Below are 27317 nucleotides of genomic sequence, written 5' to 3'. Positions count from 1 at the left end.
GACAGGCTTGTGGAGACTGGGCTGAAGCACTGAACCAAAGTCGCAGATATGCACATATGCTTCTAAGAAGATGAAGTTAACATTTGTTAGAGGAACCTGGAAGATTTCTTTGTAACCACCTGTCCAAGGAGTTTGGTATCACTAAAAGTGAACAGGCAGAGCATGTCTGGTTAGTTCTGGAAGGGGTGTGACTAACAGGTGATGGAGTGTTGTTCTTGTTGTTGAAAGACTCTCTTAAGGGGTGTTTTATTTTCTGGTATTCATGGGACATTGTAGGGGTTAGGATATTTTTAGCTTCATGTAACAGAAACCCACTCAAGTTGGCTTAAACACCAAGGACAAATACAGTAGTCCCCCTTATCCACAAAGTACACATTTCAAGACCCTAATAAATACCTGAAATTGCAGGTAGTACTAAACCCTATATATACTATGTTTTTTCCTATTCATACATACCTATGACAATGTTTATTTCATAAATTAGACAGTAAGAGATTAACAACGATAATAAAATAGAAGTTATAAAAATATACTATAATAAAAGTTATGTAAATGCGGTCTGCCTTTGTCTCTCAAAACATCTTATTATACTGTAGATCTTAGCAACTTCAGCACACACATCTTTTTTCCTTATTAAGCCGAGGATATTCACATTTTCACTTAAAGAAAGCACTTCATGACTTCTCTATGGCATATCCGGATTGTCACGATTCCACGTCCTGCACCTTAAGGCCATTTTTAAATAAAATAAAGGTTATTTGGATACAAGCATGGCTATACAACACACTGAATCTTGTAACCCAGATGGCTCCTAAGTGAATAATGGGCAGGTGGGAAGTGGCAACTCAGGCCAGTTCTCAGACCTGAGTATGAAGTCAGTTGCCTGCCCCATGGGCACATTGGGTGCATGGGATGAGAAGAAATACATGGAAAAAATTGGAGTTCTATAAAAAAGGAGGGAAACTATGCTGGAGAAGCAAGTTATGAAATGCCCACAAGATCCTTAAACTCTTCCCAGTAAAATAAAAGCAAGGGTGCTGGGGAGGTGGATGATGACAGACCCTGGGGCAGTGGCGAGAAGACCAGTGCCACAGTTCTGAATCTGTGGGGGGCAGACAGTCAGAGGGGGTGTTTGAACAAGATGCGGAGAATTACTAAACTCTCCTGGAGAAGCAGAGAGAAAAACTGCAGTGCAGAAGGCTATGAGGAAGGAACATACGAATGGGAGAAATGCCGGTATGCCTAGGACCATTTGGAAACTAAGAATGACCTGAAGGAACAAAGATCCGAGGGACACAAATCCTCAAAAGCTGGTGTGAACCCAGGTCTTTCCTCCAAGAAGACACTGTTTGGGGTACCTAAGACTTTGATTTCTGGGGTCCCCCAGAAAAGAAGTTAGGTAGTAAGAGATTAACTGCTTCTTCTTCCCAGGCAGCTGCAGCCATGCTAGGATGCTGCTGGGTGGGGAGCACAGCTGCCCCTGACACATTGGAGCCCATGGTAGCATCCTCAACATGGACTAGAAGAAGGACATGTCCTCTTCATGGGCTCCCGCATTTGCTCCATCTGGGCATTCACATCCAATGGTGGGGAGCTTTGTCCTCCCCCAGCCCAGGGCCAGAAGAAAGACGAATGAGGGGTAATGGGACAGGGTATCTGGAGTAAGAGAAGGAAGGAGACTTGTGAGGAAGCATTGCAGTTTACTTTGGTAATACCTGAGAGCTTAACACTAAAACAGCCTTAGCACTGAATTCTGAGCAGAGAGGAAACTTACCAACTTCACTTCTGCCTCCCTTCCTCAGTTGGGATGCTATGAATGTCTAGATGGCTCCTAGCCCAGCAGGGTCGGCCTGTTCTACTTGAGTTGGAAAGCTCCTTCACACGGTGAACCCATCAGGGCCTGTGCAAATAAAGTTATGGGAAGGAAATGACAAGTGTGGCCTCTATGATTCATAAGAAGAAGAAGAGCAATGCAAGAGAAAACTGTTCTGAAGGCATGGACAGGCATTTCCAAAAGAGCCTCAGCTGGAGCAGAGACGTTGAAAAGATGCCAGTCCCACTGGAATTTGGGAAAACACACATTTAATAAAGCTAGGTATTGTTTCCAGCATAATTGATCAGCAAGACGCATGAAAAGATTTGGTAAATAGTTCAGAAAGGTGGATGCTCCTGTTGTCTTGGTTGTTGTATAAATTGGCAACAGTCCTTGGTAAGCATTGCAGCTCTCATTCGTATTTACGGTAGAGGAAGAGTCCATTTGTAAGTCCATACCACGTTTCACTTACTTATTCATCAGCTGATGGACACTTGGGCTGCTTCCACATGATGGCTATTATAAGCAATGCTGCTATGGAAATTCATGTACCAATTTTTGTGTGGGCTTATGTTTTCATTTCTCTTAAGTATATACCTGATGGAATTTATGGGCTGTAAGGGAACTCTTTGTGTAACCTTAAGGAAAACTGCCAACCTGTTTCCACAGAGGCTCGTGCTGTGTTATTTTAACCACAACCCCGCCCTGGGACTGAGCTGTGTGGGTCCAAGCATGACCCACGTGTAATAAATACAGACGCAGGTACTCATGCCATCCACCTGGACATTCCCACACAGGTGGACCTGCCCCTGCGGTGGCCCCACCATGACCCACTCACACCTCGAGCAGCTCAGGGGCCTGATTCTGTGCCTTTGTCCTCCACGGACCCAGAGAGGGCCGTGGGAGCCACAGGCAGTCAGGAGGTCGGGACCTCGCCCTGGTTCCACCCCTGATGCCCTGTGACTTTGGGCAAGTCTCCTGGTCTTTGTGGGTCTTGGTTCTTTGCCTGTCCAAGGACTCCTGCCCTGCCTCACCTCTCAGGTGTTATGAGGTTTTGCAGTGTAACACAGGTGAAAGTGCTATGAGCTAACCTAAGGCAGGCGGGCTGCCCAATTAGGAGGTCATGATGGTCTGTGGTCAACTTGCGATTCTTCCTCTGAGACCACCCAGAGAGGAAATGAGAAGGAGAATCTGATCATTATATCTCATTCTAGGTGACAGAGGGCTCTGAACCAGACTGAGAAAGATCAGTGTTCATTAGCATCTAGCCACACCTCACACCTCCCTGTCTAGACCACCCAGTGCTGCAGGTGATCCTGCAGCACCCTCAGATCCTGCAGCTTGGACAGCCCTGGCTCCAGGTGGGAGGGAGGAAATCAGATTTCAGGAGTGGCTCTATATAGCCCCAAGCCACCAGAGCTGTGCTCACTCCTGAGGCTGGTGCCAGGCTTTGCTCAGGATGAGGCTGTTCAGAGCCTTCGCTTGGGCACTGCTGTGCAGTACAGGTAATGTGTGGCTCCTAAGCCCTTTGTCCTGGGCTTCTCTTTGCTTTCCTGTTCCATTCTGAGGGTGTTGTAGTTTGCTTTTTGCATAGGAAGAAGCTCGTTGCTGATTGGCTGTGAGATACTCTCCTCCATACAAAATGTGTCACTTTCCCCTTAGTACTGGAGGAGGAAGGGACAGACAGGGATTGTTCTGGTCACTGGGCTGATGTCAGCACGATTTTTAACATTTCTCAGCTCTTGGATCTATGGGCCTCTTCCTTGCCTTAAGCAACTTATACTGAGATTATACAGTGGGCCAGCCTGGGCTCACCCAGAAGTGGCTGAGAGAATGAGACACGGTCTTGCTTTGGAGGCGTTCCACGTGATGTGAGCATCTGCTGATGCTCCCCTGGCCCAGGCGAGCCTGGCTCTGCACATGTTGGGCAGAAGCTGCACCTGTGACTGCAGAAATAAGGTTGAGTCACAGTTTTCCTGGATCATCCTTGGGTGAGGGAGAAGGAGTACGACCCACTGACCCTTCCGGAAACATACATGGATTGTGTTCCAGCATTTCTGTATACCTACTTCTTTGGGGTCAGTAGATCAGATGTGAAAACTATTCTATCGTTCCTGTCCTCTTGATATTGGAGCATGTGTCTCTTAGACTCTATCTTCTTCCTCTTCATTGATGTTATTATAAGCACTATGGCATTTCACAATGTATTTATGCAAAATAAGTAGCATGTAAACTTTATAATATCAAGGATGTATAATACCCAATGTCTATATAAGATATATAATCCTAGAAAAAATATATAAAATAAAGAAACTCATAACTCATGGAACGTGATGACAGCTGGTGCCCTGTGAATCACTACTGAAACACACAGCACATATTCCCCATCCCTAAGACGCTTGTATTCAATTGAGGACTGAAACCAGCTCACACAGTCAAACAGCAGCACAAGAAGCAATGGCCCCTGACACCCCACCAGGCAGTGGGTGGCAGCTGCAGACCCTGTGAGGTCTGGGGTTTGCCCAGCTGTGCTGATCAAGCCAGGCTTCCCAGTGAGGAGGAACTCAGGCCTGGCCTCCAGCATGGGGAGGTCTGATGAGACCAGAGTAGGACGTGCTGAGCAGGTGCTGTAAGCAGAGGTGGAGTCACCTGAGTGGGGTGAATTTAGGAACAAAGAGAACACAGAGAAAGGTGCTGCCTCCATATTCTGAGTGTTTCAGGAAGGGCAAAGCTCACACTGGGGCCTGGGTTAGGCACATTTGAGCATATGTGAGTGCATTTCAGGCACATTGCTGAAGTGGCTGCTTCTTGCTTCACCATGCGTGAGGTCTCTCTGGGGACAGAAGAGGGCTTGGCTCCTGGTCATGGTTCTAGATGGGTCTGGGTTTTTTCCAAGACACTTGGTGGGCTTTGGGGAGGCCCACAGTCCATGAATGTGATTGTCGGGGAGGAGGACACAGGGTCAGGGACCTTCCAGAGCTACCCTTGCAGAGTTTCCCTCCACCCATGAAGCTGGAAGGAGCATCCAGGTCCTGTAAACCTCACATGAAGCGAGGATCTCTGTCATGTCCTCTAAGTTTTTCTGAATGTTTGTCTTGGAGCTTGAAGGATCACCTGAAACTCACTGACACGTGTGGAGAAGAAAAGCAAATCCTACTTTTATTTGCTCTTTCTGTTTTTCTAAATTAACAGATACAGAGGCGCTGCAGGTAGGCATTGTCCTCTAGCTCTGGCACATAGCACACGGTACCCTGGGATTTAGTGTGAGCAGATCCAGGTCTTTGATGTTCCTAGAGCACCCTGGAATAGAATAATACGATGGGACCAGCTGAGTTCTAGCTTCTGCTTAGCACACTGATGTCTTTGACTGGAAAGGGTCCAGGGAAACTCTGGCCAAAAAAGTCAAAGAAATAAAAATAACAAGGTGCCTGTGTCCATTCTCCTGCTGACTGACATGCTGCTCCAGGTCAGACCTTTCACGTCTGTCAACCACAATTTTCTCATTTATGAATTGGAGATAGAAACAGGTAACAAAGAAATAATAATGGTGAAGACCATTAAACACTTATTCAGCTCTCAACATTCTCTAGGTACTACATTGATAGTTTCATACAGGTTGTCTAATTTCATCATAATTAGAACTTTTTGAATAGTATTCCTTTTCCCAAAATTTTTAGGGTTTGAGAAAGTAAATAAGTTGAAAACAGCTTCCCTAGAGGCACATGCTCTCATGCCAGCTAGGACTGTGATGAGGGCCGTCTGATGCAGAGGCTGGGCTCCTGCCACCATGTCTGTCATGAGTGTGGGCCACAGAAACACGTTGCCTGAGGGAGGCCCTGCGGCTGCAGCCAGAGCTTCTGCACCCAAATCCGTGACAAGTCTCTGAAATGGTGAGCCTTCCATAAATAAACGTGTCATTTCCCTTCACTTAAAAATGTATTCAAGTTGATTATTGATTTTATTATGAAATTTACAACAAGAAATGTTTAGAAAGGGTTTAGTGTGAAAAACTCTCCAGTTTTGCCCAGGATGAAAGGTTCATGGACAAGTGATCTTCCATGCTAAAGCAACAAAACTCATCAAAAACTAGGACACGACAGTCCCCTTGATCAGAACAGTTTTTCAGACTGTGGTGTCAGAATGTGGACATTGCATTTTGAATCAAACCAAACAAGGAGAAAGCAGTGAGTGGGCTGGTCCGTGAGTGCTGAGGGCCATTCCTTCTTTCCTTGTGACCCAGGGCTGCTCCAGGGATGGGGACAGCAATGTCCCCTCCTCTCCCTGCCCAGCTCTGTCCCTTTGCTTTCAAGCTTCTCCTCATAGTGTGGTCATTTTCCATTCTCCTCCCTTGACTTATTGGTAACTTTGGCTTTTCGTTTTGCTTTTCTGTTTTCATGGTTATTCAGGAATAATCCATTCACCAAGAATGACAAGAAGTAAACATGGGCAATATATATTCACCCTTTCCCTCTCCTCACACAAGGACTATATATTTCTGAGTTGGATACCATATGTCTCAACAGGAAGTGTGGGACCTGAGCCTTTTTCTGGGCCAAAAGAATGTGGTACATGTGTCTGAATATCAGCTTTAGCACTGATACAACTTCAGCTCAATCCTGAAACTTCTGTCTCCACATATGGTCTTCCTCTGTGTGCCCCCCAACTCCTTCAAGCCCCATGGAGCCCCCTCTCTTCTCCTGCCTTCTCTGCAGCCTCACTGTGCAGAGAAAGGAGCCGCCTCCCCGCCCAGCTGTGTTCCAGGAGAATGGGAGCCTCTTCTAAACACCTGGAGTTCTGGAGAGCTGAGGGGCTGCTGTATCCTCGGAATCAGAGATGAAAGCCTTGAAGGAAGTCGGAACTGCAGCGGGGAGAGTGTGGGTCAGAGGGAAGAGAGGAGAGGTTTCCTCCTGCTGCAGGCAGCTTGTTGATGGATGGATTTATTTACTGAGTGCTTAGGCAGTTGCTGGGTACCTGCTGGGCACTTTACACATCCGAACACGTTTGCCCCCTTATGCTAGGTGCTACTTTCATCTCACTGAACAGTGTTCTGGAACCGCACCCTTGGGTCTTACAGTGACATGGATTCTCATATATGAGGGGTTAGGCCTCTCTGGGGGCAGGAACACTGCCTATTTGCTATTTTTTCTGGCCTCCTTAGGAAAGGACAGTCGGAGAGGTGGAAAGGACAGTCGGAGAGGTAGAAAGGAGGTATTCGTGCTGACTTTCTGTTTTCCATTGTGGCAGTGGGGTAGAGGATAAGGAATATTTGGTGAGGGGTGCTAAATTTCCTCTATTTCCCAGTGATCTAAAAGAAATTATACTACAAATGGGTGTGCGAACTCAAAATCTCTGAGTGTATGAAACAGAAGCCACATTAGTTTTGGGGGAATGGCTATCTGGTCACCAATTTTCTTTTTTCTTTTTTGTTTTTGTTTTGTTTTGTTTTGTTTTTGTTTCTTTGAGACCGAGTCTGGCTCTGTCACCCAGGCTGGAGGGCAGTGGCGCTATCTTGGCTCACTACAACCTCCTCCTGAGTTCAAGTGATTCTTGTGCCTCAGCCTCTTGAGTAGATGGGATTACAGGTGTGCAAAACCACACCCAGCTAATGTTTGTATTTTTTAGTACAGACGGGATTTCACCCTGTTGGCTAGACTGGTCTCAAACTTCTGATCTCAAGTGATGTGCCCACCTCGGCCTCCCAAAGTTCTGGGATTACATGTGTGAGCCACCGCACTTGGCCTGATCAGCAATTTTTCTGAGAACTCCTGAAAGTGGTGAGTATCAACAACCATTTGCCCCAGAAATAGCAAAGTCCCTCAGCTCAGGAGATGCCCTGGAGCCGTGCTGGTTCCTGATTCTGTGGTTGTAGGACCCGCTCAGTGTGGGGGTGTCCTCAGTGTGGGGGCATCCTCAGTGTGGGGGTGTCCTCGGTGTGGGGGCATCCTCGGTGTCAGGGTGTCCTCAGTGTGGGGGTGTCCTCAGTGTGGGGGTGTCCTAAGGGTGGGGGTGTCCTAAGGGTGGGGCATCCTCAGTATGGGTGCATCCTCAGTGTGGGGCTGTCCTCGGTGTGGGGGTGTCCTCGATGTGGGGGGTGTCCTGACGTATTCACTGGGAAGGTTTTCAACTCAGTCAGGAGCAAAACGAAATGTGTCTGGGTCATCCGGGTGAAGCCAAAAGAAAATCCATCTGTCATTTCCTCTCCTCAAGTGAGTGCTCAGGATGTGATTTTCTTTGTTGGTGGTACAGTTTTCTGGGATGAAATCCACCTGTCATCTTGCCAGTTTACCCCTACTCAACCCAGAGGCCTCTAAATAGAATTGGAGCCTTCCTTTCCCGCTGCAAATGCATTTAGTACCTCCCTGTCTTCCAGGTCAGGTTCTCTCTCCTTAGCCTGTATTGCAAAATACTTCCCATTATGGCTCCTGGACCTCTCCTTGTCTCCACCCACTCCTGCCTTCGGCCCCCTCCACACTGGGGTTCCTGGCACCATCTGTGAAGCAGCTCCTTGCCGTTGCTCACACTGGACTCTGATGAGAATGCCTCCTTCTACCTCTGTCAGACTCATCTGCCCTCTCCTTAGGGTCCTCCACGAGGATTTCATGATTCAGCTGGAGGCCCAGCTCTTCCAAAGTGTCTGCATGACTCCTTTCCAGATGGGCAGAGCTCTCTCTTTTGCACCCTACTAGATACCTTCAGAAAAGGCCGGGGTGTCTTTTCAATGTACACTGACACTTGTTTCATCCTTTGACACCACTGCAACGGAAGTTCTCTTTTGGGGTTCAAGGCAAAATTGATAATGAATGAATACATGAATGAATGATTGAATGAACGAAAGCAGTGATAAGATCCCAGAAGGCAGAAAACCCTGTAGCATTTATACCCAAGACAGTCTGTTCTGATTGAGCATGGCAGTCACATTTCCATCAATTCCAGACCAAGCCAAACACAACCCGGGATGTGGATGAGAAAGATGATGGAATCTGTGTGACTAAGGTCCCCCTTCCCCTCCATACTGGCTTTTGGGCTTGGACCTCCAGGTTATGCAGGTGCTCTGTATGATGAAGGACATCTTTCAGATGGCTGCCTCAGATATAGAACTTAGACCATTTGCCCAACATGGGCTCCAGTGTTTCTGAAAAAGGATGTGCAGCCCAGGAGACCAAGATGTGGAAACAAGGAGAGAAGGAGGTTGGAGAAGGACCTGGGATAAAGGAGTTGGGAATTCCCTGTGCCACCATTTTTCTGGGCTCAGAAGGATTGGCAGCTCTTCACATTTTCCTGTATTGTTCCTTTGCCCTTTTCAAAGATTGGTTTTAGATCTCACTGTCCTTGGCATCAAGGAAGAACTCAGGCTGGGCCAAGAACAAAACTAGTATAAAGTCAACCCTGTGTGTTTCCTAACGGGATATCTCTTAACGGTCTTCTCATACTTCAGATAAGCTGTAACTCTCCCATGCACATAAAGCTTGCTGGGGGCTAATTGAGGATGAGAGGTCAGGTCTGAAGAGTGAAGGGGGTGAGAGGAGTGGGGAGACCTCTCAGGAGAGTGACAATCCATGTCCACAATATCTCACTGTAGGTAAGAAATGGAGGCCCTTCCCTGCCTTGAGTCAAGGAAGCCAAGCTTGGGCTGGGGACCCTTGTTGCCCTTCTATTCACCAAGGGAAGGAGAAGCAGGAATCACAGAGTGGCATCCACACACTCATGTCTGGAGCATCTCATCCTGACACAGAGGCTGTGACTGAAATGCATGTCCCTGAGATGCAGATTTTGTAGCTTGTGGGGCCTGAAACACAGCTGGTGCCTGGAATTAAAATTCCTGAGTGGTATTCCCATCCACAGGCAGGGCTCCCAAGGGGACTTGGAAGATGCTTGCAGCCCTGGTGAACAAAATATTTATTTTATTCAGGGGTTATGGAAAGAGACTAATCTGTGTACAGAAGAACTGTTAGACTTTCCATTCCTTGCTCGCCCCAGGCCTTGCACTTCTGAGAAGTGGAGCTGATGAAAGCTGGTGCCAGTCGCTGGGGAGGAGGCTGCCTGCTGGAGGGAGGGTGATTCCAAATGCTAACACCTGTCAGTTCTCTGCCCCACAGCCTCACCTGTGGGAGCGAACAGGTAGAAGTCTTGGATCGATCTCTGCGGTCCAGATCCCTGAGCAAAATGTGTAAAGACGTGTCCCTGACCTACCAATCCTCTTCCAATATTATGACCATCATACGTAACAGAACTTTCAGCCAACCATCCACATTCTTCGATGCATATTACCATAGTGACTCAGAAGGTAGGTGGGGAAGGGGGGAATGTGCTGATTCTCCCCTTCTCTGTGGAAGCCAGCAGAGTGACATATTGCATATACAGATGTTTCTGTGACTGCCAGAAAAAAAGGTGAGACCACCTTCCAGTGGCCCAGTATTGAGTATAGGTAGTACAAAAAATGCATCGGGACATAACGATTATAGCCTGGAGCAACTCATGTTGACACACGAGTGGACCAATGCCCAGTCTGTATCCCCAGAGGCTTGTATTCAGTTGAGGACTGAAACTAGCTCACACAAAGTCAAGTGGCAGCACAAGAAGCAATGGCCCCCAACACCTCCACCGGGCAATGGGTGGAAGCTGCAGACACTGTGAAGCCTGAAGTCAGCCCCAACTGCACTGATCACACCAGGCTTCCCAGTGAGGTGGAGCTCAGGCCTGGCCTTCAGGATGGGGAGGTCTGGGAAGACTGCAATAGGACGTGCTGGGCAGGTGCCATGACCAGGAGTGGAGTCACCTGAGTGGAGTGAACTGAAGGACAAGGAGAGAGAGACACTTCCTCATGGTCCCTGTGGGTATTGCTGGTCCAGAGATGTGTGCACTGGGGTGGGTTGGGGCAGGACAGCTGGGTGGAGCATTTGAGAGGCTCAGACATGAGACTGGACCTCTCAGGGGTCTCCTTCCCGGAACATCCCCCCAGCTCTGTCAACTCCTTTCCAGCATGAGGGTCCCCTCTGCCTTCCCATCTGGGAAGCCTCACTGGGCAGGGAAAGGAGCTGCCTCTCCACAGAACCTGTGTCTCAGGGGGACAGGAGCCTCCTCTAAGTGCCCAGAGTCTGGAGAGCGGACGGACTGCTCCATCTTCAGAGTCAAAAGTGAGAGCTGTGAAGGAAGAGGGAAGAACCTCAGCACAGAGGATGCGGGTTGGAGGCGGGAGCAGTTTCCCAGTGATTCAGGCAGCTTATTAATTTATTTTTTATCAAGTACAGAGGACTTGCCAGGTACAGAACAAACCTTTTAAAATAGGAACATACTGGATCCTAGAATACCCTCAAGGAAATGGCTATAATTGTCCTCGTTAAAGAGTGTGGAAACTGAACCCTCATTACTGAGAGTGGTGGGAGCCCATTCACATGCACTTTTTAAAGCAGGTGGATTCTTATTTTCTGAATGGTTCAACCTCTGTGACGGTTAATTACAAGCGTCAACTTGACTGGATTAAAAGGCATCCAGATAACTGGGAAAGCAGTATTTCTGGGTGTGTCTCTGAGGGTGTTTCTGGAGGAGATGGGTGTGAATCAGTGAACTGAATGGAAAGATTCACCATCGCTGTGAGTGGTCACCATTCAATTCATTGGAGCCCAGAGAGAACAAAAACACCAGGGAACCATGCAGTCGTGCTCTCTGTCTCCTGGTGCTGGGACATCCTTCGTCTCCTGCCCTGGACATCAGAACTCCTGGTTCTCTGGTCTTTGCACTTTAGGACTTGCAGCAGTGCACTAATAGGTTCTCAGGCTTCATCTTCAGATTGAGAGTGACACCATCATCACCTCCCATGGTGAGGCCTTCAGACTTTACTGCACCACACAACTGGCATCCCTGGGGCTCCAGCTTGCAGACAGACTCTCATGAGACTTCCCTGCCTCCATAATAGCATGAACCAATTCCCCCCAATAAATAAATTGCCTCCTATCTATTATCTATCTATCTATCTATCTATCTATCTATCTATCTATCTATCTATCTATCACCTACCTATCACCTATCTATCATCTATCTACCTATTATCTATCTATCTATCTATCTATCTATCTATCTATCTATCTATCTATCTATCTATCTAATCTATCTGCCTATATCTATCTATCATCTATCTACCTATTATCTATCTATCTACCTATTATCTGTCTATCTATCTATCTATCTATCTATCTATCTATCATCTATCTACCTATCATCTATCTATCATCTCTCTTTATCAATCATCTATCACATTGGTTCTCTCTCTCTCTGGAGAACTCTGACTAATGCCGTCTGTCTTGAAGCAGAACTGATGATTTGCTGTCTCTTTGGCCTGCAGTAGTAAAAGAACTCCAGGGAACACAAAAGAGGTGTTGACCTTGGTTTTCTGCTCCAAAATCTGCCAAATGTGGTGAAAATAAAGCATGTTTTAGGGATTCATGTTACATTTCTTCTATTTCCTACTGACTGATAAGAAACAGCCCTTCGAATCTGGGTATGGGTCCCTTTAACAACTCTGAGTAAAACAGAAAAGCCCACGCTGTTGGTGGGAGCCTCACACACTGGGCATCTTTGCTGTGTGCTGTTCCCAAGGGCTGGGAAGTCGGGAGGATGAACAAGGATATGGGCCCCGGGAATGGCATAGCCCCTCATGTCCTGGAGCAGCCTTGAGGTGCCCTGACATCCTTTCCTTCTGGTTTTAGAGCCTGGGGAATGTGGGGGCCTCTTCACAGAAGCTTCAGGGCTGGTTCATCAACTCCCTCTGGAATAACTTTCCTTGTATCTGGACCGTCCTAGTGAAGCCAACTGAGCAAGCCTTGCTGGCATTTCCTGCACCCAAGTGAGTGTTCAGGATGTGAGTTGTCTTTGCTGAATGCGCTGTAAGTTTTCTAGGATGGAGTCGACTTTGACCTCTTCCACTTCATCTTCCACTCATGTAAAGTAGCAGGCCTGTAAAATAAGCCTGAATCCACTTTCAGACCCTGTTAATAACTCCTTACTTGTTTCCTGTCTTGTAGGTAAGCTTCTCATCCTAGCATGGCTTCTTAAAGTCCTGCACAGCCTAACTTCTACACCTGTTCTCCATTCTCATTTTTCTGCCCCTCTGGAAGCCTCTCTCTGTGCTGGGCATGAAGCATGGAGACTTCTGGAAACACCAAAGTTTGGCAGAGTCATGTTTTTGCTCACGCCATCCCCTCTGCCTGGAGCACATCTTTCTTCCCCATCTGACTCAGCTGCCCTCCTCCGAGGCCTCTATTAGTGTTTCCTGGTGCATCTTGAAGGCTACCTCTTCCATGCCATTTTTTTTTTTAACTCCTCAGGTGACTGCGTCTCTCTCTCCTTTTGCCCCATCAGTCACTCCATGAAAATCTATAGTGGATTTTAGCATAAAATGTTATTTGCATTTTTATTTTTGTCTGCCACTATGGAAACTCTAACTTTGGGTTCAAGCCATATTTCCTACATGAATGAATTTGTGACTAGTATGATAAGATCACAGAAGGCATTAGCAACACAGCAATAAGTTCCTGCCCTGCTATCCCAGGGCCATCATCGTGGATTTTAACGTGGGAGTCACATTTCCATCAACTCCAGACAAAGCCAAGCACAGGCCACAGTGGTGGATGAGACAGGTGATGAAATCCGAGAGACTAAGGGCTCCTCCCTCTCCGGACATGGGGTGGTGTCAGGACCCCCACTAAGTTACTCGGGGCTTTCTAGAATGAAGGACACCTGAAAACAGCTCTTACACAAGCAGTGCTACAACCCTCTACACAAACTTTGTTTTCATAAGGCAGAAAATAATGGTATGTTCATGAAGGTCGTGAATCAGGGAACAGAGAGAAGGAGCTTGAGGGGAGGACGCGGCTAAATGAGCCAGGCATTTCTTGTGTCGCTATTTCTCCACGGGTCAGAGGAGTGAGATGTTTGGAACATTTTCCTATTGATCCTTTCCTTTTTCAAAGGTTTTTTTGGTTCTGACTGTCCCTGTCAACAAGAGGCTCAAGGTTCAGCCAATAGGAAAACTAGTACAGAAGGTTCCTGTATTTCTGCTGTTCTGGGATGTGCCCCTCTTATCTTCCTATCCTACAGAGCCTCTGGGCTCCCTCCTGGGAGCAGGAGATGCACTGGGGGCTACGTGAAGATGAGGAGTGCAAGATTAGGCTGAAGTGCTGGCCCTGGAAAGTGCCTGGTCTGGCCAGGGCTGCAGGCCTATCATCCTGGAGGACACACTCTGCTCAGCACAGGGCTGCCCTGTGGAGCTGCCCCCACAGCAACTTGCTCTCCCATAACTGTGGCCATGGGTGAGGGGCTGGTGTCCTCTGCTCAGGCGGGCTTCTAAGTCACTGGTCCTCTATTTTGTTTTGTAGTTTTCTTCAAGAAAGTGCTGAAAGCGCTCCAGTGCATGGGGCCATCTCACACATTTGGGCATATTTCCTTAATTTATGAGTGCTCCTTTATTTCTAAGCCAATTTAGTACCTTCTGGTCACAACACATAATAGAACAGATGTATGCACACGTAAATACATCTAAGCACACATACACACTCATACAAAGATCCTATAGCTTTTACTTTGGAACTCTAGCCAAGAGAAATCAACACAAACTCACCAGTTTATTAAAAAATGGTTGGATGCAAGCAGTAGTTTTTATCTTAACACCAGTAGAATGGTCCTCTAAACTACAAAAAAATACATTTTCTTAAGCAAAAACCATAACCTTATGTTTTTGTTTCACCAAAAATACATCTTATTCTCCTGTTTCTCTAACTCTTAGTAAGTCTAATTCCCAGTGAAAATTCTAGGAATACTCAATTTAACATAACATGACTTCAAGATTTCAAATCAACAGAGAAAATTAAATTTACCAAATTAATCTTACCAAAGATTACCAGAATCATGTGAACTGAAAAGCCTCTGAACTAGTTTCTGTTAGTCCAATAAACACTTAGACTTTTCTTTAAGACAATTAATTAGAGTTCTTTAGACTTTTAAGACAATTAATTAGAGCTCTTTCATATAACTTGGTCATGAAATATCACTTCCACATGACACATATAATTCTATAGATGGACACAGACAGAGGCAGATCTTGGTGTGTTTTCAAAATTTTTCTGTTCCCTACTTTAGATTATTAATCTCCTGATGATCTGTTCCATGTCCAAAATAATTGTTAACTAAGCAACTCTAAATGTACAATTCCAAAGACATGGCTTCGGTGAAACAGGGTAGAAAATGTACATCTCAAAGGCACAGACTTAGACCTAAACGAAGTCAAGGTCTGTTATGTAAACTTTAAGCCATTGTCTTCCCCCAGTTAAGGTTCCTAGTGGTACAGATGCAGAGACAGAGATTCTCTTACAAAACAGAGATTTCCTTTAATGATGTAAACTTTCTTTACAAAATGTTTTTATTAAAGTGACTTAATTTGATAGGTGTTTTCTTGTTTGTTTGTTTTTGTTTTTGTTTTTTTTTTTTTGAGACAGAGTTTCACTGTGTCACCCAGGCTGGAGTGCCATCGCGCGATCTCAGCTCATCACAACCTCCGCCTCCCAGGTTCACGCCATTCTCCTGCCTCAGCCTCCTGAGTAGCTGGGACTACAGGGGCCCGCCACCACACCGGGCTAATGATAGGTGGTCTTTTAACTTAGCTTGATTAGATGACTGGCTTTAGGGTAGAGCTCTTTGGGGAATGGGGCCAAGAAAGCATGCATTTTTTAAAGACTAAACCACAAAGTTCTTATCCAAATGTGTGAAGAAAGGAGTATCCCCCTGTAGTAATGACCATTTCCTGTCAACTGTCCTCAGCCACCCCTAAAATTGTAGCTGTCGTCCACCATTACATACACAAAAGTCAGATCCTCTCACAGTACGAGGTAATCTCTGGTACCCCTCAAAGCCAAAGAAACCAGGTAATGCAATACAAGACAGAAGAGCTTTAGACATGAGAAGAATCTGCCCACGACTGTTGAAACTCCACAAAGAAAGAACAACCCTAAAAGGAGTGACTGGTGCCTTTATCCTGAGCTCTTTAAGGGATCCCAATTATTAGAAGCCTTTTCTAGGTCTTTCTTTCACTTGGTACTGAAGATGGCAACAGGATGGAAGAAAAGCAAGTGAAACAACAATTTTTAAGAAAGGAAGTGAACAGAGAAACCAAGAGCCTGTTTTTTTGTTTTTCTTTTTGCAGCTGTGGGGGATTTTAGCCAATTCAGAGGCCTCATTCTCCGTAATTTGGAATTATTATCCAGATTTGACCAAGCCCAGTACAGTTGGTCAAATCCAATGGGAGAAAGACCAAAAAAAAAAAAAAAAAAACCCAAACGATATGATTATTCCTCTTATTCATATAGCTGTATTTTTTGGATGACTGAGGATGGCTATTTGGAGATTTTGGTGAAGCAGTAAACTGAAGGAGCCAATATGTACGTGTTCCTCATGGCCTCTGAGAAGTTGACGTAGTCAGCATTTAGTCAAAGGGACCTTGAAGGTTTCTGTGTCACCACCTGCCCCACTGAATGCTCTAATGGTAAGGAGAAATTAAGACCAGCTGGTTATCAGTCTTAACTTTTAGTCAGTAAGGAGAACTTTCAACACAGTATCCCAACTCAGCTACTTACCTAGGAATGGGTCCCAGGCTGAAGATTGTTCTCTACCATCTTAGAAGCAGGAAAAAAACCTCAGACTCAACTTCCTTGTTGCAAGTAAGTGGAAATTCCAGGAAGGACTTACTTTCCTATTTCCAATGTCATCGAAAGCAGGAAAACAAACTTACCTTCCTTGTTGGAAGCGAGTAAAACTCCAGAAAAGGAGTTGTACGGCAAAATAAACCTTAGATCTCACCCAGTTTTGGGGGAGATCAGGGATTCTCTGGAGTGGGGAAGCTCCCAAGACTCAGCAAATTGTCCCATTTGTTTGAGAAATAAAGATAGCCCAAGCCACTACCAAGCACCCACAGGAGATTCATCAAAGGTTAGGGGCACCTCCACTCAGAGGCTCTTTAGTTGGTCACCAATTTGTAAACCAAAAGGTATCTGAGACAGGTCTCAACTGATTTAAAAGTTTATTTTGCCAAGGTTAAGGACATGACCAGAAATTGAAAAAACAAACACATACACGCACGCGCACACACACACAATCACAGAAAAAGCTTGTGGTCCCAAGATGATTTTGTAGGCTTCAGTACTTAAAGGGGAAAATATGGCTGGAAGGGAAAGAGGGTCATCCACATGTCTATGCTGTGCCGCTCGGGCTGGAAGGTGTAGGATTAAGCAGCTTCTCTTGCATCTCTGTTCCTACATTTCATTGTATTGATTTTGTTTCCTTCTCAATCAATAATCTTAACTCAATTACTTTCAAAACATTTTTAAAGTCTTAAGAAAAGGAGAAGATAGGAGATAGTCAATCATGAGTTTTTCTCACACTCAGTAAATAAGCATTTTACGTAAGATAAGGTGAACATAGAGTAACTACCTGCGTAGATATTTAACCTTTTATCTGTAGCTCTCTGCTTAGGAACAAAAGGAAAGGCAGCTTCTTGCATGCCTCAGCTTTCAGCTTAGTTTCATTTTTCCTTTTGACATAGTAAATTGGAGTTTGGAGTTTTTATTTTTCTTTCACAGAAGATAGACAGATAACAAAAAAGCATAGGAAAAAATACTGCCAAATGAAGATGGAATTTTTGCTGTAGTTACCGGCATAAGGGCTTGGAGGTTAGCCATAGCCTGGCTTTCCATGATTTGATTTTCAGAAGCCCAGTCAATAGATTATGGTTACTTTACTCAGTAACTACCATTTTACGTAGCTCTTCAGGATGAGTGTTTCCCAAGCATAATGTTTTGCATATTTCCCTCTGCTTATTCTTGTAATTTAGATGGCTGTATTTTCTGATGGCTGTGGCTGGTGTCTGGATTTTGGTGAGGCAGTAAACAGAAGCACACACATGCACATGAGCCTCAGGGCCTCTGAGAAGTTGACATAGTCAGCATTTTGTCAAAGGGACCTTGGAGGTTTCTGTGGCACCACCCGCCCGAGCTGTTTGGAATCTCCAAAATGAGGTGCCGTGGCAGGTCTGCTCAGTCTGGGGGACTTTAGCAGGTGATGGATGGTTCTCATTCTTCTAAGACTCTCTAAAGAGCAAGCACTTTAATTTCTGGTGTTCAAGGGGCCTTGTAGAGCTTAGGATGTTTTCAGCTACATGCACAGAAACCCCATCTCCAATTGGCTTAAACAACAAGGACAGAGATTGACGCCTGTGTCTGGACAATGCAGAGGCTTTGGGACTGATGTCACCAGCAGCTCTGGCGTGGCCTTCCCACCATTGCTTTGCTCTGCAGCTCTGCCAGTTGGCTTCATCCTCATCCTGGCAGCAAGTGGGGAGCAGACATGTCCTCCTCCCTCTGAGTCACACCTTCCTTTGACGCCATTGGACCAATTTGTGTCACATATTCGAGTCTGCATCCATTACTGATACAGAGGGTGAGCCTTCTTGTCACCATCCATGCCACCTTCCTACTCTACTCAGGCCAACTTTTGGAGCTGGGCTTGGGGTCAGTTGCTCCCAAGACACATTGGGTATGCTGGGTGAAAATAGATAACTTGGAAAAAAGTTGGGTTTTTTTTGTTTCCAACTGGAAAATCATGCTAGGGAGACAACACACAAAATGCCCATCAGACCCTAAAACTCTTCCTGGTAAAGTAAAAGTAAGGGTGATGAAGAGGCAGATAATGGCAGACCTGGAACAGAGGAGACCAGTTGGACAGTTCTGACACTGTGGATGGCAGTCAGTCACAGGGGTCTTTGAACAAGGTGCAGAGAATTACTAACCTCTCCTGGAGAAGCAGAGGACAGGTCTGAGTGCAGCAGGCTATGAGAGAAGAACATACAAAGGGAAATAAACAAATCCACTTATGGCTACATAGGAGCAAGGGACGACCTGGGAGGATAAAAATCTGAGGGACGCAAATCCTCAGAAGCTGGTGCTAACCCAAATCTTTCCTCCAAGTGGACGTCGTGACTTGCGGTACCCAAGACTTTGGTTTCCAGGGTCCTCTAGAAAAGATACTAGGTCTTTGTTCCCTCAGGCAGCCACAGCCATGTGGGGACGCTGCTGGAAGACACATAGCTATCCTGACACATTGGAGCCCATGGCAGGATCCTTGGGCTGGGGTAGAAGAGGAAGGATGCATCCTCTCCATGGGCTCCAGCGTTTGCTCCATCTGGGCATTCACATCCAATGGTGGGGAGCTTTGACCTCTTCCCAGCCCAGGGCCAGGAGTAGGGTGAATGAGGGGTAATGGGACAGGGTATCTGGAGTAAGAGGAGGAAGGTGAATTGTGAGGAAGTATTGCAGCTCACTTTAGTAATACATGGGGACTTAACATTAAAACAGCCATTTTCAGCGACTTCTGAGTAGGGAGAAACAACTGGGCTCCCATCCCTGCAGTGTCAGTCTGTTCTACTTGAGTTGGAAAGCTCCTTCACACTGTGAACTCATTAGGGCCTGTGCAAATAAAGTTGTGGGAAGGAAAGGCCAAGGGTGGCTTCTATGATCCATAAGAAGACGAGTGATGCAATACAAGATTGTCCTGAAGATATGAACAGGCATTTCCGAAAGAGCTGCTGTGGGAGTGGAGGCATTGAAAGGATGCCAGCCCCATTGGACTTTGGGGAAATGCATTTTATAACATTAGATATTATTTCCATCATATTTGATTATAAGACATATTAAAAGATATGACAAAATCAGGAGTTGGTTAGAGTTTAGGAAAATGGGTCCTCATGAAGTCCTGGTTGTTGTATAAATTGGTCAGTCTTTGGTTGGCAAATTGGCTCCCATTCCTTCATATGGATTAATTAATTCCCCATTATGGCTACACCAAGTTTTCTTCATCTGTTCATCCATTGATATTAGATTGTTTCCCCTCTTTAGCTAATGTAAGCAATGCTACTATGAACATTCATATACAAATTTATACCTAGACATATGCTGTTAATTCTCTTTATATAGCTAGTGGAATTTCTAGACCATAAGGAAACTCTGTGTAAGCTTCTAAGAAATTTCCAGCCTGTTCTCCACAGAAGCCTCTTTTAACCATGACCCTGCCCTGGGACTGAGCCATGTGGATCCTGACATGACACATGTGCAATACAGGCAGACACAGGTACTCATGCCATCCACCTGGACATTCCCATATGGGTGGGCCTGCCCCTGCAGTGGCCCCACCGTGACCCACTCACACCTTGATCTGCTCAAGGGCCTGATTTCATGCCTTTGCTCTCCAGTGACACAGAGAGGGCTCTGGGAGAGATGGGCAGTCAGGAGTTCAGGACCTCACCCTGGTTCTGCCCCTAATGCCCTGTGACTTTGGGAAAGTCTCCTGGTTCTCTCTAGGTCTCTAATCTTCAGTTTTCCAAGGACTCCTGGCCTGCCTCACCTCTGGAGTGTTGTGAGGCTTCTGCAATGTAATACAGCTGCAAATGCTACAAGTTAACCCGAAGAAAGAGGGCTGCCCCAGTAGGAGATCACGGATTGAGGCCAGCCTGTGATACTTCCCCTGAGTCTGCCTAGCTGGGAAAGGAGAAGGAGCACCTGGCCATTATATCGCTGTCTAGGTGACCTGGAACCCAGCTGAGAAAGATCAGTGTTGATTAGCATCTAGCCACACCTCACCTCTCCCTCTCTAGACCACCCAGGTGATCCTGCAGCACCCTCAGCTCCTACAGCTTGGCCAATCTTGGCTCCAGATGGGAGGGAGAAGATCAGATTTCATGGGTGTTTCTCCATAACCCCAAGCCAGCAGAGCTGAGCTCACTCCTGAGGTTGGTGCCAGGCCCTGCTGAGGATGAGGCTGTCCAGAGCCTTCGCTTGGCTGCTGCTGTGCAGTATAGGTAACGCATGGCCCCAGGCCCTTTCTCCTGGACCTCGCACTGTTTTCAACTGCAGAGATTTTTAAATTTGCTTATTGCCAAGGAAGAAGCTCATGGCTGATTAGCTGAAAGATACTCTCTTCCATACAAAATGTTTCACTTAGTGCTGGTGGAGGAAGAGACAAATAGGAAAATATCTATGTCATTGTGCTGATGCTATCGTGATTTTTAAACATTTCTGGGTTCCTGAGCTCCTTGTTTTGGTGTGCTCTGTGACCCTCCTTCCTGCCTTAATCAATGTATGCTGGTTCTGCAGACCTCACCCAGAAGCATCTGAAAGAATCAGACATGGTCTTGCTTTGGAGGCTTTCCAGGTGGTCTGATGGCAGGCAATGTCTTGGTGAGGGTGCCCTGCATGGAATGTGTCTGGGGACTTCCGAGGGGGGGTAACTGTGGCCCTCGGGGGAGCTCATAGCAGGAGGGAGCTCTGCATCGGCCTAGTGAGTTGTCACACGGCTGCTGCAGCAACTTCAGGAGGAGCAATAACCAGCAGCTCCCACTGCTGGCTGGGAATGCCTGGAAGAGGGGGAGTCACTTGCCCTCTAGAGGGCTGAGCCCTGGGAATTGTGTCAAATGCATGAGGATTGGCCAACTGATTTTGAATGCAGGCAGGAAAGGAAGAGGGCATAGATTTCCTCGGGGAGAGCTCTTTGTCTCTATGGCTCTCTTCCACTGACTCTCTGTTTCCCTCATTCTCCCCACCTTCTTTCTTTGTGTCCTCCTCTTCCTCTCCCCTTTCTTTCCTGACCTCCTCGTTTCCTACTCTCCTCACTTCTTTCTCCTCTCTTGCCCTCGCCCAGTCCTTTCCAACCTTCCCATTTCTCCTGCGCTGCTCCGCTTTGCCAACTGCACACTGTCGTCAGGGGTGGCCCCGTCACCGGGTGCTCTCCTCCCCTGCCAGGATTTCAGCCTCGCTGTAGGCCCCAGCTCTGCGTGGCCAGCTCTGGCTAAAGCTTCAGATGCCCATCTACATTCCCAACTCAGATACCCGCTTACAGCTTCTGTTTAAATTGGAGCTACAGTGAGGGCTTAGGGCCAGTGGTCATAGGAACCCTGAGAGCTTGGTGGAAAAATTTAATATGCTTGACATTTGGTTTCCTCGTCCTTGGTGAAGTCAGGAGACACAAAGACAACTTGAAGAAAAAGAGGCAGAGGCGCTGAGCTTAAACGCAGAAGCTAATGAGTGCTGCGTAGGCTTGGCCAAGTCACCCAACCTCTCCTAACCTCAGCTGTAGAATTGGGGTGCCTCAACAGGGCTGTTGTTAGGAGTTAGTGAAGCAAACGATTCCATTCAAGTCAATTTAGAAAAGTTCATTACTAAAACTCCCTGGAGTGACCATTAGCCTCACAACCTGAGAGATTGTGTAGTTGGTTATTGTTAAGGGGTGGCTTCTTCCCCATGCCTCAAGGCCTTTGCCTAAGAATCTAGATGAAAAGAATTTAAGGTAGATGTGGTGACAGTACAGAAATGTCACTCAATATGACAGGCATGTTCAGGATTTGCACTTGAGGTTTGCTTTCTGGGGAATCATGATTTATTTCTTCCAGAACCAACTTGGCAGAGGCCCCAACTGTGGGGAGACTCTTCTTTGCACCCACAAAGGACCGATATAGTCTCAGGCCCAGGAAGGACAGCTAAGATGTCCTGGTTGACTTTCTTGTCAGAATGGGTTCTGTAGCATTATGAGGATGGCTAATTTACTCAGTAAATAAACATCATGTCATTTGGAAAATGAAGCAACTGTCTTGAAAGCATTAGAGTGACAGATCAGGTGTGTCTCAGACTATCCTGTGCTGGGTATTGGGCCATGGGGTCATACACCCAGCTTCATCCTATAAGGTAGTTAAAATCAAGATGCCCATTGTATAGATGAATGACTGAGGCTTAGGGAGAGTAAAAACTTTGTCCAAAGCCATTCAGCTCTAGGCTGCTAGGGACAATTAACCAGGGCCTTCTGATTCTGAACCCACGCACCTGTCTGCTAGATCATAGCCTGTCAGTGAGCCCAGTGTCATGCACACTGTGGGATGTATGAGATTGCATGCAGGGCTGGCTTGGATCCAGGTATTTAGCTCTGGTCCCTGAATAGTGAAATTTCCATAAATAAACATGGCTTACTTCTACTCACTTAAAAATTTTAGTCAACAGATTTATTTCAAAATCAAATTAATCACTGGTTTTGTTACAGAATTTAAAAGAAGAAGTGTTTATATCACAGTTAAGGTAGCTGACTTTTATTTTTTCCCAGGAAAGTGGGACGTGAGACCTTTAGCTAAAAAATCAGGAATGTCTCAGGTAATTTAAGACAAGCTGACCACTCTATTAGAGCAGTCATTTCTGACCATGGCTCCAGAATGAGACAATTGAACTTTAATTGAGTGGAATGGGAAAAACGAGAATGCTTTGAGTGAGCTGGTTTGTGAATTTGTGAATGCTGAGAGCCATTCCTTCCTTCCATCCTTCTCTCTGGGTGACCTAGGGCTGTTCCCAGAAATGGGGACAGTGATGCCATCTCTTCTTCCTGCTCAGCTCTGTCCCTTTGCACTCAAGCTCCTCTTCACAGTATAGTCATTTTCCTTTCTTCTGCTTTCACCCATTGGTAAGTTCAGATTTTCATTTTGTTTTTTTTTTTTGTTTTGTTTTGTCTTTCAGCCACAACTGTTACAGCTCCATTTGCCACAGGTAAATGCAGACAAGACTGTTAACCTGTTTCCCTTGCCTCACACAGAGACACTGTTTTGGGGTTGAAATCCAAATGGATCAATGAGAAGGGCAGGTACCAGGGACAATTCTTGTCCTAAAGGACTTGGTGTTTCTGTACCTGATAATTGGATTCAACCTTCATAATCCCTAATTCCCCCTCCCACCCTCTCAGTGCTCCCCTTCGTGAGCCTCCTCCCAACTTCCCCAACACCTCCAAGCCCCCCGAAGTCTCTTCCGCCCTCCTGTCTGACCAGCGTGCTGGGCAGGGAGAGGAGCTACCACTCCACAGAGCCTGTGTTCCTGGAGTATGGGAGCCTCCTCTAAACACCTGCAGTCTGGAGATCTGAGGAACTGCTCCATCCTCGGTGTCAGAAAACTGCTCCTCCCTCTAACCTGCTTCGCTAGGCTGCAGTACTTCCCTCTTCCTTCGAGCTTCTCCATGAGGATGCAGGCTAGAGGGAGGAGCAGTTTCTTGTGATGCAGGGTGGCTTGTTGATTGATTAGTGGATTCACCTAGTGCTTAACCAGTTGCTGGGCACAAGTTAAGTGCTTTAGAAACCAGAACACATTTGACCACTCAAGGAAAGTGCTCTTTTCATCCTCAGTCACACTTTCAGAGCCTGAGGCATCATTGAACCTCAAGGAGATGAATTCTCATTTGTTCAGGGATTGGAGTACTAATGGGGCAGGAGCATTGTCTATTTGTTATTTGTCCAGCCTGCCCTAAGAAAAGATCTGTAGGGAAATGGAAAGATAGTGTTTGTGCTGATTTTCTGTTCACCAATTGGTCAATATGATTGGTGAGAAAGTTTTAGTAAGTGGAGTTAAGTTCCTCTATTTCCCCCTCGTCATAAAAAAATTGTACTTTAAAATGAGTGTAGGTCCCCTAATAAACTCCAAATAGACTAAAACCAAAAAGCCTACCTTGTTTGTGGAGCCATCAGACTGGGCCATTAAGGTTGAATTTTCTTCCCAAGGATGGGAAGTTGGGAGAACCAGTAATGACAGGGGCCCCCAGAATGACCAAGCCAATCTCAGGCCTAGAGCATCCTGGCAGCACCTGGGCCCTGTTTCTCCTCTTGTAGCACCCAGTGACTGTGGGGGCCACTATACGGATGAATACGGCAGGATCTTCAACTACGTTGGGCCGAAAACTGAATGTGTCTGGATCATCGAGTTGAACCCCGGGGACACAGTCATGGTGGCCATTCCAAAACTCAAGTGAGTACTGGGGTTATGAGTTTTCTTTGATGATATTGTTATTTCTAGGAAGGATCCCATCTTGACTTCTTATGGTTCACCCTCCACCCATCCACGACAGCCATTTGACACACAATTTGACTGCATTTTCACTTCCTGTTGAAAGCTTTACACTGACTCGTTATTTTCCTAATAAAGTTTATCTTCTTGTTGTGCCTTTCTCATTCTTCACAATTGGCTTCTCTTCTCTGCTCACTTCTGATCACTTCTCTCTGGACCCTGCTATGGGCTGAGCCATTACACTGAGTTTCCTGGACACACCAAAGTCCAGCAGTTCCTTGCATTTGGTCATACTTGCCCTCTGTCTGGAATGCATCCTTCAATCCCTGCCAGACTCATCTGCCCTCTGCAAAGGGTTTTCATGTTGTATTTCATGAGTTAGCTCAAGGCCAACAACCTCCATAACAATAAAACCACTTTCCTGACTCTCTGCAGAGGAGGAGAGATCTTTTTCTCACAGGAGTTTACATAATACCCCTGGAATGCTCTACACTAGTGTAATATTACTCTTGCCTATGACTTCATTTGTGTCTACTAGGAGTCTGTCTTTGGATTGCAGGTATTTTTCTTAAATGAATGAATGAATGAATGACGTGATAAAGTAACAGAAGGCATTTCCAATGTAGCCTAAGTTACAGCATTGCTATCCCAGGGCACTGTTCACTGATTTCAGCATGGAAACCACATTTCCATCAATTCCAGACCAAGCCAAACATAGCCCACAATGGTGGATGAGACAGATGGTGGAACTGTATGACCCAGAGGTCCTGTCCCCTCCAGACAGCCTATGGGCTCAGAATCCCACTATGTTATGCAGTTCTATGGGATCAAGGACACTTCAAGACAGCTGCCTCAAATACAGGGTTTAAACTGTCTGCCCAACTTGAGGCCCAGGGATTCAAAAAAGGACGTGTGGCCAAAAAGACTCAGATGGGGAAACAAGGAGAGAAGGAGGTTGAGGGGGGACCTGGAATGAAATAGTTGTGTACTTCCTGTGTCATAATTTCCCCAGAGCCAGAGGAATGGGCAGCTATGGACATTTTCCCACATTGTCCCTTTGTCCTTTTCAAAGTTGATTTTGAATTTGATTGTCCTTGGCACCAAGGAGGAACTCAGGCTGGGCCAACAACAAAACTAGTATAAAGTCAGCCCTGTGTGTATCCTGGTGGGGCGTCCCCTTGGTGCCTTGTTATACCCCAGAAAGGCTCCAGCCCGTCTCTTGTGAACTGAGACCTGCTGGGGGCTGAGGATGAGGGATGGAGATTAGAACTGGAAAAGCACAGGGAGGAGAGGGAAGTAGGGAGTTCTCCCAGGACTGAGAGCTCCCATGTGCAGCTTGTCTCTCCCAGGATGGAGATGGAGACCCCTCTCTCCTCTGCCGTGGGTAAGCAAGGCCAAACTTATGCTAGTGGGGGGTCAGGCTTCACCTCTTCCTGTCCCATCTGCCAGGGGAGAGGAATGCAGGAACCAGGGAGTGGTGTCCATACACTCATTTTTGTCCTGACACAGAGGTTGTGGCTTAAGGAAACATACCACTCTGCTGGCTGCATTCTCTGTTTGGGGAACTTGAAACACAGCTGATGTTTTGACTAAAATTCCTGGTTGGAATCCTAGGGCCATGGGCTGGGCTTCCTAGAAGACATGGAAACCATGAGACTGGGAAGCTACCTGCTGCCCTGGTGGAGGGGAAGGTTTCTGGGAAGATGGAGGGGGTGCTCGGGCCCCTGCTTGCGTTGTTGAAGAACTGACAAACTTTCCTTCTTTCGTTCTCATCTGCCCTTGCACTTCTCATGAGCAAAGCTGTTGGGATCTAGTGAGGATTCATTGGTGGAGGGAGGTGGCAGCCTGGCTGGAGGACAAGTTCAAATGCTGATGGTTGCCTTTTCTTCTGACCCAGAGGATTTGCATGTGGCAAAGAGTATGTGGAAGTGCTGGATGGACCTCCAGGGTCTGAGTCCTTGGGCAGGATTTGTGAAGCCTTCAGTACATTCTATCACTCTTCTTCCAACATCATCACCATCAAGTACTCCAGAGAACCCAGTCATCCACCCACTTTCTTTGAAATATATTACTTTGTTGATGCTTGGTCAACACATTAATAGGTAGGTGAGGGGAAGAGGCACCTGCTGATGCTCCCCTGCTCAGCCTGAGCCTGGCTCTGCATATGTTGGGCAGAGGCTATACCTGGGACTGCAGAAATAAGATTGAGTCACAGTTCTCCTGGACCAGCATTGGGGTAAGGGAGAGGGAGTGTGACCCTGTGACCCTTCCAGAAAAAGATATAGATTCTGTCCCAGCATTTCTGTACAACCACATCTTTGGGGTTAGAAGATCATATGTGATAACTTTCTTTATCGTTCCTATCTTCTTGATATAGAAGCGTGTATCTCTGAGAAGCCATCTTTCTCTCTACTGATCTTATTATAAGCCCTGTGGCATTTTCTAGTGTGTTTATGCAAAGTGAGTAGTATATGAACTATATACTATAAGGAATATATAATATACATATTCTATTGGTCAAAAACACATTAGACTACATATGGGACTGGGTCCCTTACAAACCTCTGCATAGAGTAAAACAAAAAGCCCACCTTGTTTGTGTGATCACC

The 27317-nt window shown here is 46.3% G+C and overlaps 1 protein-coding gene across 1 annotated transcript; it reads left to right on the top strand.

Annotated features, from left to right (window-relative positions):
• Window positions 1-20627: 20627 nt before the first annotated feature.
• LOC113225206 (carbohydrate-binding protein AQN-1) lies at window positions 20628-26807 on the top strand. The gene is made up of 4 exons (XM_026456540.2): window positions 20628-20705; window positions 23398-23427; window positions 24534-24669; window positions 26606-26807. Exons 1-4 carry the CDS (start codon window positions 20660-20662, stop codon window positions 26805-26807), a joined length of 414 nt encoding a protein of 137 aa, XP_026312325.1. The 5' UTR covers window positions 20628-20659.
• The last annotated feature ends 510 nt before the right edge of the window (window positions 26808-27317 follow it).

This window comes from Piliocolobus tephrosceles, chromosome 9 (assembly GCF_002776525.5).
Source record: "Piliocolobus tephrosceles isolate RC106 chromosome 9, ASM277652v3, whole genome shotgun sequence".
Lineage (NCBI taxonomy): Eukaryota > Metazoa > Chordata > Mammalia > Primates > Cercopithecidae > Piliocolobus > Piliocolobus tephrosceles.
This window is presented reverse-complemented; position numbering and strand designations above follow the sequence as displayed.